This window comes from Anabas testudineus, chromosome 2 (assembly GCF_900324465.2).
Source record: "Anabas testudineus chromosome 2, fAnaTes1.2, whole genome shotgun sequence".
Lineage (NCBI taxonomy): Eukaryota > Metazoa > Chordata > Actinopteri > Anabantiformes > Anabantidae > Anabas > Anabas testudineus.
Genome location: NC_046611.1, coordinates 19,998,528 through 20,010,289, shown reverse-complemented (window position 1 = coordinate 20,010,289; position 11,762 = coordinate 19,998,528). Strand labels below are relative to the sequence as shown.

General features: G+C 43.0%; 1 protein-coding gene across 1 annotated transcript; it reads left to right on the top strand.

The window, feature by feature from the left end:
- The first annotated feature begins 649 nt into the window (after window positions 1-649).
- cdk13 (cyclin-dependent kinase 13) lies at window positions 650-10,018 on the top strand. The gene is made up of 14 exons (XM_026362551.1): window positions 650-2,684; window positions 3,160-3,711; window positions 3,804-3,962; window positions 4,069-4,208; window positions 4,400-4,570; window positions 4,685-4,874; window positions 4,975-5,031; window positions 5,148-5,249; window positions 5,363-5,440; window positions 6,567-6,683; window positions 6,766-6,897; window positions 7,003-7,199; window positions 7,875-8,375; window positions 8,532-10,018. Exons 1-14 carry the CDS (start codon window positions 1,540-1,542, stop codon window positions 9,224-9,226), a joined length of 4,236 nt encoding a protein of 1,411 aa, XP_026218336.1. The 5' UTR covers window positions 650-1,539; the 3' UTR covers window positions 9,227-10,018.
- Window positions 10,019-11,762: the final 1,744 nt, after the last annotated feature.

The window sequence follows — 11,762 nt, the reverse complement described above, 5'->3', positions numbered from 1 at the left end:
TGTTTTGTTATCTAACTGCAGATTGTTTATTCAGTTTAATCTTTAATATACAGTAGTGAGAAAAAAATACCTTTGGGAATTTCATGGTTTTCTGCATTAATTTATCATAAAATATGATCTTGTCAAGCGTATTAACAAATATGATGTGCCTAAAATAATAACTGATCTTCCATCTTTACATAAAAACCTCATACTGCTAGTGGAAAAAGCATTTGAGATGCCTAGTGTTGTCTTAATGACTTTGTCAAATATATTCAATAACTATAGTGATGTCATGGATAAAGTGCGGTACAATAAATAAGTTTTTATTTCTTTTTTAATTGTTCATTTCAGGAGATGTAGTTAGTAGCCTTTAACTTGAGGAAATCATTTGTTAAAAGTGGTACTCCTACTCTTTTTGGGCAAGTACAGTACATCAGTTGGCCACGTCTGCCTTTTCATTTGGAGTTTGCAAAATATCTAAAATCGTGAGAGTAAATATTTTGGAATAATTATTTAGTTCATATTTCCAATTGTATTTTTAATTGGTGTGTTATGTTTTGGAGGTAGGGTTTCTTTGGTTGTGACGTAACCACTGACGTGATTACGCAGACGGGTGCCATTGGTTGACACCGACGCACCAGGCCTGTAGTTTAAAGGTGTGGGGGCCCAGCGAGCTGAGCCGTTAGCTGCATTTCGAACTAAGTTAAAATATTTTCTAATAAACTTAAGAAATTCTTCAGTCATTTTACCCAAAAATACGTGTGAAACCTTTGGACAGTGTGATTGTCAGCGGGAGCATCAACCCGGCAGGACAAGCAGACGTGCTTTTGAATGGCATTGTTTAACTGCATTTTGACTGAGTTGCCTTGAACTCCACGCAAGGAGAAAAGAAAGCTAGCTGGCTAAGTTGCTAGCGGCTAACTAGCTAGCGGCGGCTATCCGGGCAACTCGCGTGCTATTCACTTCCTTGTTGCACTTTGGAGTGTGATGGAGGGCGAGAAGAAGTTTGTGAGAAAGAGACGGAGTTTTTTACGTTCGCTTTAACACTACCTGGTGAATGGATGGCTGGCACGAACTGCAACACCTCACTGGAACTGGATTATACATTTGTAGGGGCTTTGGGCCTGCGCTTTGACCATGAAATGGAATGTGGCTGTTTAGCCGGACACAGTTAGCTAGTGGAAGCTAGCTGGCTAAACCGACTAGCATTAGCTAGCAAATCTGGGAGATGTTCGTCCTGGAGTACAATGGCTGAGTATCGACTAGCTCTATAACTACGCACTGTATTGTGGACTTAATGTGACGGAATCTGCTCGCACAAAGTGTCATGAGTTACGATTTGGGTTAACTCACTTTATCTGGAACCGCTACCGAGCTGGCTTTGTAATGCTACCGTTATGATTTAGCTAGCTAGCTGTCTAATTGTGAATTTGTTGTAACGTAAGCTAAGTAGCCTCTTACACAGCTAGCTCAATGTTTTGTTCCGGAACACCGCTTTGGCAGTACTCAGTTTAAAGATATTTTTCAACGTGGCAATAGCGTTTATTTTCTAGATAAATGCCTAATTCAGAGCTTGTTCGTGAGGGTCGGGGACGGAGCCCCTCAGCCCAGAAAAATGCTAACAGACAGGACAGGCGTAGTAAACCAGGGAGCGGTGCTGCTCAACGTGACAGACACCGTGAGAAGAGGCGGTCGTCGGCTTCTAGGAGAAAGAAACGCAGACAGGCCAAGGAAAGAGACTTGTGGCATAGTGGTACTACAGAAGACCATGGCAATGACCGAAAAAGCACTTTTGAAAAAGAAGTTGAACTTCGGACATTGGTAGAGTATGATGACGTGAGCTCCCAGTCAGAGCGATTTTCTGGGAGTCCCTCTCCTAAACTTGACCCCCACGCTGACCGGCTCTCAGTGGACCGACTCAGCGATATAGATTTAGATTATAATGGACCAGCATCACCAGGCAGAGGTCATCCAAGAGACCGAGATGCAGTATGCTTCAGTAAAGACGAACAAACAAGAGGACCCTCTGAGAGGAGCAAGCAAGAGAAGGAGCTTGGCAGGAAAAAAGACCGCCAGAGTCGTGAGAGAGACTCGGCAAAAGCAAGGAGTGGAGGTAGCCTGAGTGTCTCTAAAAATCACAGAGACACTGCGAGGAGCAATGACAGAAATGGTAAAAGGACATCTTCATCTCAGTCCTCACAATCTGCAGATAAAAGGGATTCAAAAAGGCACAGAAGTAAAACAAGATCTGATAAAGAGCCCCCTTCTGCATACAGAGATGCTCCACAATCTTACAGAGATGACCGTGAAGACCTCAGGGCATACAGGAGAAGTCCTGGTTTTAAAGCAGAAAGTCCCTATGGGACATCATACTCTTATAACTACCAGTCCCCTGGTGGTTACAACCAACTGATATCCAGAAGGAGTCCAACATATGGGAGCAAAAGACTATCTCCCAGTTCCACATATTACAGCCGTGATGTAGACGTATATGGGGCATATGGTGTGTCAAAGTCACCCAGTTCATATTCCAGCAATAAAAGAAAGCGATCCCCTGCGAGCCCAGTGAACTGGCGCAGGTCACCGAGTTATGGCCGACACAGTCCGTATGAACAAGGAGAGTTTGGTTCAAGTCCATATGGAAACCGCAGAAGATCACGGAGTCCATACAAGAAGTCCCACAGCCCCAGTCCAGATGTCAGGTGAGTTTGTAAAAAGCATGAGGTGTGTTTATTTGATTTGTTATATTGAACTACTGCTACATGGGATTTTATGTGTAATAGCTTAGTATTATGCAGGAATGTTGCCTCTTAATTAAACACTTGTTTACACAAATGCTAGTTCTGCCAGTTGTTTTTCTTTTCAAATATTTTCTCACTAACTCTGTAGTGATTGTTCATTAACATTTGTGAAAACAGTAAGGATAAAATCATTATTGATATTCTATTTATCTTTTCAGTATTTACTGCCATGCCTACAAATTCCCTTGCCATTTTTAAGTGAAAAATAAAAATTATTGTGCAATTAGTAAACGGGTAATAATAATTTCAACATATTTTGTTTGAATACGGCTCTCTTCAAACATGTATGTAAATTCAATTTTATTTTAGAAAGTAATGTAATGTTTTGTATATTATATATAAACAAAGCCTTAAAAGATGTCCTTGTCTTTTCTAGACGTTCTGCTAGGTCACGTAGCAGAAGTCCATACTCGTCCTCAAGGCATTCACGTTCTCGCAGCCGTCATCGCCACTCTCGTTCCCGCAGTCGTCCCTCTAGCCTCTCACCAAGCACGCTCACCTTCAAAACCAGTCTAGCTGCAGAGCTCAGTAAGCAGAAAAAGGCTAAAGCTGCAGAAGCTGCTGCTAAGGCCAAGAACTCCAGCAACACATCTACCCCAACTAAGGGTTCCTCATCCATACATCAACCCAGTCCTAAGTCCAATCACACATCCAGGAAGGGCCGCCCTCCCTCTCCACCACAACCAGAGAAAGGCCCCAGAACTCCCACATCGAGCCAGCCTCAGTCCCCCTCTGAGAGGTCATCCAAGAGGACAAACGAGCATTCGAATGACAGAGATGTAAAGGCGAAAGATGATCCTGTACATCGGGACAAGAGTAAAGTACCAGCAACTGGACAGGGCAAGGACAAGGAAAGATCCACTGGTCCACTCATTTCATCCCTGCCATTGCCCCAGACAGTTCTTGAGAGCATGGATAAAGGAGAAAGGTGTGCTGGCTTAAAGTTGTTATGCATTTGCTATTATTTGTACTTAATTGTAGGCACTTACATCCGTTCTCCCTTATGTATTTTCTTATCAGCTTGAAGGACAGCTCACTCACAGGAAAGAAAAAGTCAGAGAGAAAGGCTCGTCAACTTCTGTCTGACCTTCCTCTCCCCCCTGAACTTCCCGGTGGTACATCCTCCCCACACAGCCCACCTGAGGATAAAAAGTCCCAAACAATTCGCAGAAGACCTAAGTATGTTATGGTGTATTTCTTGCTCTTCTCTCTTATTTCCTTTTGCCCTTCTGCTTTTTTGTGTGTATTAATTTGACTGTTTTTGAAATATTGTCTTGTAATCTAGAATTTGCGGTCCAAGGTATGGTGAGATTAAGGAAACTGAGATAGACTGGGGCAAGCGCTGTGTGGACAAGTTTGAGATCATTGGAATCACAGGAGAAGGCACCTATGGTCAGGTGTACAAAGCGAAAGACAAAGATACCGGTGAGTGTTTTAATGACATGTTCGTTCACAATTGCTTAAGAGCATTGTAAACACAGATGTATTGTCAGTGTTCTTTCAAAGTGAAGTGAAGGCTGATGATATGTTTTTAAAGTTTTATGTAAATTATAAGCACACACCATGAGAAAAGTTCACAATCTGGCCATTACACACTGTTCTGTCCTGTGTTTTAGCTGAAATGGTGGCTTTAAAGAAGGTTCGACTGGACAATGAGAAGGAGGGCTTCCCAATCACGGCCATCAGAGAAATAAAGATTTTGCGACAACTCAACCACAAGAGCATCATAAATATGAAGGAGATTGTCACAGACAAGGAGGATGCGCTAGATTTCAAGAATGATAAAGGTACAGTATGTTTGTTTTTTTTTTGTTTGTTTTAGTTTCGTTGTTTGTTTTTTAATTTGTCTCATCATTGATTTGTCTTATGTGATAACTGATTATGTTTGCCTTCCATCTCAGGTGCTTTTTATCTTGTATTTGAATACATGGACCATGACCTTATGGGTTTGCTTGAGTCTGGCCTGGTTCATTTTAATGAGAGCCACATCAAGTCTTTCATGCGCCAGTTACTGGAGGGCCTTGATTACTGCCACAAGAAAAACTTTCTGCACAGAGACATCAAGTGCTCCAACATCTTGCTTAATAACAAGTGGGTCACTGGGAAAAACTTGAAACACTTTTATGTTGTATCGCATGTTAAACTTTGTGTTTCGACTAAAATGTAATCACTGTTCTTTTCACCTAATCAGAGGTCAAATAAAACTTGCAGACTTTGGTCTTGCTCGGCTGTACAACTCTGAAGAGAGGTGAGCGTTGAAACTGTTTACAAGTTTCCTTGTGGGCATGTGACCTTCACACTTAGTTCTGCACCTCACTTTGATACAGCTAAGAACCCTCTTGTCTTTTTTATTCATATTTCTAGTCGACCATACACCAATAAAGTGATCACACTTTGGTACCGTCCCCCAGAGTTACTTCTGGGAGAAGAGAGGTACACGCCGGCAATTGATGTGTGGAGCTGCGGGTAAGAACAGGACTCATCTAGGTTAAAGTTTACACATGTAACATTATTTACAAGGTCAGTGTCACTGCTCTGTTCTTATAATCACGAATGGTGTCCTGTTTTGTCTATTGTAGATGCATTCTTGGAGAACTATTCACAAAGAAACCCATCTTTCAAGCTAATCAGGAGCTTGCCCAGCTAGAACTAATTAGGTAAGCTGAGATTAGAGTAAAATGTCTTAACTTTAGATGGACTTTTGAACCCTTGACTGATTCTTACTTAGTGCTGCTTCCACCTCAGCCAGCGGCATTGAAAGAGAATGGGTTTCAGCTACGGTGCCTATTAAAAAGTATCAACCTCCCTTTTTTCTTTTTACAACATTGAATTATGGTCATTTATTTGAGCTTTTTTGGCTAAATATTTACAAAGAGATGTGTTTTGATTAATAGACCCCACATGTTTTGTCATGACCTTTCCTTGTTAGAGGACAGGTGAAGGTAGTAGGGGGTGCAGGAAAACCTGAAAGTTAGTGCAGTTTTTATTTTTTAAATGGAATGAACAAAATACTTTTTACTTGACTTCTGATTTACTTCCTCAAAATACCGGTGGTAGTGAGGAAGAAGAGAAAACAAATCTAGGCAAGTATGACACATTCTAAAGGCCAGTTCTTGTTTTTGGAATACACGATTTCACCACCTTCCAGTTCATGAGATTCATGTTTGACTCTATGGATGCTTGTGGGTGGCAACAAAAAAATGTCAGTGCGCTAACAGCACATGTGAGCACAAGTAAACTAGACACTTGTTTCAAGCCTCAAATGATTCTTCAAAATTTGTGGTTTAATATAGACTTCTATATTTGTTTTGGCTTTCCCTTTTTGGGTTTGGGGCTTTTCGAAACATGGATGACCTTCCTTTGTACTGCCCCCAAGCGCCTTGTGCCACAAGGCCATAGGCATGTGTGTCGCAATGTCAGTCGTGTTTTCAGAACCATTCTAAGCGTGGATAAATTAAAAGTAAATGGAACGAAAGAACTGGCCTTAACCCTGTTTGGCGTATATATTTTTGTTATTTAGACAGTGTTAAAGATAATGATTGGTTTTTAGAAGACAAGGGATAAAATGTGCGGGAATGTGGGAGCAGACAGATGCCGGTGCTTAATTTTTCAACAGTTTTCAACCAATCCCACAAATCCGAACACCATGCAAGCGTTAAAAGAACAAGTAAAGCAACAGGCTAACTCTACGGGTGTTTTCAGTCTAGGATATGTTCAAAGTCACTATAACTTATGTTCACTTTAGCACTATTCTGCATAAACAAACTAATTTCTGTATTTCAGCCGAATATGTGGCAGCCCCTGTCCTGCTGTCTGGCCAGATGTAATAAAACTTCCCTTCTTCAACACAATGAAACCAAAAAAACAATACAGGAGACGGTTACGAGAGGAGTTTGCATTGTAAGTCAGTGTCCATGATATCTGATGAAATATATTCATGTCTTTGGACAGTACATTTTACTGTGACCTTGTTGTTGTTTAGCATCCCGCCGTCTGCCCTGGATCTGTTTGATCACATGTTAAACCTGGACCCCAGCAAACGCTGCACGGCTGAACAAGCACTGGGCAGCGAGTTCCTCAAGGATGTGGACCCAGACAAGATGCCTCCACCAGAGTATGTTAATGTTCATGTTGTGTCAACATGTTGATTATACTGTGTTGAACCAGGGTCAACAAATATCCTTAACATTTTCTTATCATGCTATTTCTATCCATTCAGTCTTCCCCTGTGGCAGGACTGTCATGAACTGTGGAGTAAGAAACGTCGACGACAGAAGCAGATGCCAGAGGAACTGGCAGCTCCTAAGGCCCCCCGTAAAGAGCTGGGCCTTGATGACAGCCGCAGCAACACTCCTCAAGGCTTCTCTGCTCCTGGAGGTACCAAAGCGCAGAATGTGGCTGCTTCTACGCTCCTTGGTGAGTCTGACTATTGTTTGTGTCTGTATTGTCTTGTCTTTATTAGTCAGTGGTAAATAACTTTGAGTTGCACTAACCTGTCTTAACGTGGCATTGCTTGATGAACACCTGTTGATGGAATTCAACATAAACGGAAAACACCCTGTATCCTTCCTGTGGAAATATGGATGAGAAAGACTCACACTTTATCACATTGAATTGTAGAAGTTGTAAAAGATTGACTTGTCTCAGAGGCAGAGCACACCGTAGATCTAGAATGTAACACATTTACTTATGTAATCTGTATTCACAATTTCCTCACATGTCTGTAGAGGTCTTGTTTATAGACAACACAGTGAAACAAGCTCATTTAATCAGCTTATTTCTGCAGTACTTGCAGTAACTGTGAATTATGCTTCACACCTGTGACTGTATTCTTGTCCAAGCAGTGTATTTAATTCCTCAGTTAAACTTGTTGAGCTTGTTTTTATTTCCTGTACATGAGAGTGCTGTTGTTTATCATTTTAATTAGCGTAAAATTGTAAAATAAAAAGGATTCACTGTGATGTAGAACATTTTTCTAAACTGGGGCTTTCAATAAAATTAGTCATTTACAGTATTTGATTCAAGATGTGTTACACAGATTGAGAATGACATTTGTGCTCAGGCTCAGGTTCATTTGATGTCTTCTTACAGACCCAAAGGGTCCGACCTCCCAGTTAACCCAGGAGCAGCTTGCAGTCCTGCTGAATTTCCTCGGCCAGCCCAAGAGTGCAGTCAACACGGCCCAGTTTGTCCAGTCAATGAGTACAAAGGTTAACCAGGAGACCTTACAGCAGCTCTCTAAAGCATTGGCACCCACTGACCCAGGTGAACAACCTCCTCTACCAGCACCTGCCAAGATTCCCCAGCCAACTGCTCCAGCAGGAGTACCACGTACACCTCCAATGCCCAAGCCTCCTTCGCCCCCCATGTCTGCACCATCAGCTGTCCCAGAAGGCGAAGCTGCAGCTGCAACACAAACAGCTGTGACAATGCTGCTAGCGCAGCTCCTCCAGGCTCAACAGGCTCAGAGACAGGAACCAAGTGATGGTGGAGAAGGAGCAGAGAGCACAAATCCCACAAGAGCAGTTCCAGGGGAACCCCCTCTACCTCCAGAGATCAAGCACCCTCCAGAGCCCAGCCCATTCTCTCCAGGTAAACCTTTTCCTCTTAAACATTTTCATTGAGACTGCTGAACATGGGTTGCAATTCCTCTTTCAGGAAAAGTGGTCCAAAATAAATTAAATATATACATTTAGTGCATTACATTCATTTGGTCAAATATAATTCTTTATCATTTCTGCTTTCCAGTGTCTGAAGTAGGTGGAGTGTCCATCCTGCCTCCAGACCAGAGACCACCTGAGCCTCCAGAGCCACCTCCACATGCTGACCTTGATTACCGGCAGCCTCCGCCTGAGCCCAAGACCGGCCTTGCTCCACCTATTGCTTCTGCAGGTGGAGTTGATGGAGGGAGACCCCCAGAACCAGACTACCCACCTCTACCTACTGCAGAAGGGCCTGGGTATGGGGGCGAGTACAGCCATCCACCTCCTCCACCCTTCACTCCTGCAGGGTTTGGGGACAGCTACATGGGTCATATGTTAGGTGGAGGCCTCCCACCTCACACTCTGAGAGAAGTGTTTAGTGGGCCTGGCCAGGCTGCCGGTTCCTCGTCCGGCTCGAGGGTTCTAGCAGCCCATCAAGATCCCTTCCCCCAAGGCGCAGGGGCCTCTGGACCCAACAGCATGGTGTTCACCGGGGACAAGGACCACCGTTTTGAGTACAATCATAGCCCGTTACCTGTGGAGGGACAGCCAAACCCCAGTGCTATACACCTGTACAACCATGCCATGGCTAGAAAGGATGGAGTACCTCCACCCCCACCCGTCCCAGCACCAGGACAACCCTGGGGCTCCCCGTCTCAAGTTGGGGCTCCACCACTACCCCTCGGATTTGTCCCACACGTGAACTCAGCAGCAATCAGAGGACGAGGACTGCCCTTCTAAAGACTGGAAACCATTGTAACAATGGACAAAAGGCTCAGGGACTCAGTTTTGAGCGTGAAGCCTCTCAGATCAGACCACAGGGATGTGGAGATGCACACCTAGTTTGTTAAAACTTAATTCTGTGTAAGGCATTGTACTCCTCCCCAGTCTGGAATGCGGAGTACGTTGCAGAAGGACAGCTGAATAACACCGGAGGAGCTTTTCTTGCTCATACCATTTTCATAATTTTTTTGTAATCTATTCTGCTGTCTTTTAAATTAAACTTTTACCTTTTTTGAGTGTACATTGTCAGGCTGGGTACATTTTAAATCTCTACCTTAGCCTTTCTGTAATTGCTCCAGGGCAGACTAGTATTAATGTTTTGCACTACTGACTGAAGTAGGTGGAAACTATTTTAGCTATGAAAGGAAATGGAAGATGTGCTTTGTCCGCACAAGTAGGAATACGACCAGTAATGTAGTGTCCCTATTTTAATCTCCTTGATTTTGTTGACACAGTGGCTCTGCTGATTGAGTTGATGGCTTAGGGCATCAGCACAGGGAGCTCCTTAAGCAAAAGGACTTAGTTCCAGAGAGACTGGTAGCACTTGGACAGCTGCAGCAAATCTGATCTGAAAGGGTGTTTTCACTTTCAATGTTACATGCCTTTTTGCCAGTACGTGTTCAAAAAATCATGAGCAAAACAAACACGCGTGTGTAACCCCAGTTCAAAAAGGAAACGGTGTCTTTTTTTTTTTTTTTTTTGTACTGAAATGATTTCGTCCTCCTCCCTCCTCCTTTGGCAAATGTTTATTAAAGAAATGCCAACAATGTGTTATTGCGTGTTTAATTATTACAAGTGTCACAGACGATTGCTGGATGTCTTTGCTTCATGAAGTACACCACTAGAGGTCACTGTCAAGTCAAACATCGCCACACTTCCCCTGCAGCCTGTGCTCGTAGCCACAGATGAATGTGGTTTCTGTGATGCACATTGACATTCAATGCTGCATCTGTAGGCAAACGTACTCGCTTGTCAGTCTCAATCAAAACCCATAGACCTCAGCTGGCAACTAGCATTTCACTGGTGCTAAATCTTGACACTTAAAGCAGAGAAACCATTCATAAGATGACAGGCTCCTTGAGTAAGTCACTATAATGCACATAGACATATGTTGGCTGTATTTGTAGCATGAATACACTAACCTTTTCTCAAAAGACACTGCCAGGTTAGCACCGCTCACAGTCTTTATCAGCAGAGACGGAGCTTGGGAGATAGCAGAACACATCAGTTGGACAACATAATACACAACGTTGAATACAGAGCAGTGCGACTGTCAGGGAGAAATAAGTGTCCCGGTAAATGACAGCACCCCCATTTTTTTTCCACTGGAGAACAGTGTCTCAGAGATCACAAACCAGCCCTCCTGAGCGTGCCTGCTTAATGTCAGCTTTGATATGAATTCTAGATGTCAACACACCTTTTTTTTTTTTTTTGCCATTTCCACTTTGATCAAATAAGGAGTTGCTCTCAAATAAATCAAAGCCCTTTACAACCGTTCCCTTGTTCACCTTGTTCAAATAAAAGGCTTTTACCAGTGCTCTTCCACTATGTAGTAAGCAGCAGAGACAGCTAAATTTGATCAAATTAAGGATCATCAAAATAACAAAAGTGCATCTTCCGAGAGAGCAGTCAGACCCCACAACTCACAATGTTCCAATCCGCCCACCTAGATGAAAATCCACCCAGGTACTGGTTTATTATGAATACATTCTAATTCAGCCGTCCTCCGGTAAAACTCAGAGATGGAAATCCAATTATTCTCTTATCGTGTTGAATTAAATCACAGTTTAAAACTGTTTTGGACGACTTGAAAAGGTTCAAACAGGGGGGAGTGGTGGAAATGACTTCTAAATCAGCTGAACCGAGCCTCTTTCCACACTCAACTGTCCTTTGTTTTACCCATCACTTCCACATCTGAATCTGTCACATTGCTCGTGATGAAAACGTGATTATCTCAGAGGGGATCCGTTCTGCGAGGCTAATTCCGAACGTGGACGGCAGCTACTCTGTGATTAATACGCCGTGAATGATGGATTGTTGAACGTTTTACGTTCTTTTCAGTGGGACTGACTGAGACAACAGTGAGTGTGCTGTGAGGAGAGGATGAGGCAGGCAATGCATGGAAGAGCATAGACTTTGACCACAGTATTCCTCTTTACACTCTGGTGTATTGATTTATACGGGGCTATCGTCATTTTAATCTAGTAAGAGAAAAAACTCAAAAGGCCTCTTGACCAGATTTTACATTGATTTACTGCAATGTCTCACCTCATTCCTCTCTGTCTTATTTTAACTCCATGAACTTACCAAATCTTTGTTGTAGCTTTGGCTTAAAAACGTGCAGCAAATGTTAAATCAACTTAAAACGTGGTTTGAACATTTCAGCTCCTCTCCAGCTTTCATCTGCTGCACAACAGTCTGCGGACAGGTGAGCTCATTACCCAGTCACATGACTTCCTGTCCTGTCAGGTAACAAATAAAAGAAACCCCCCCC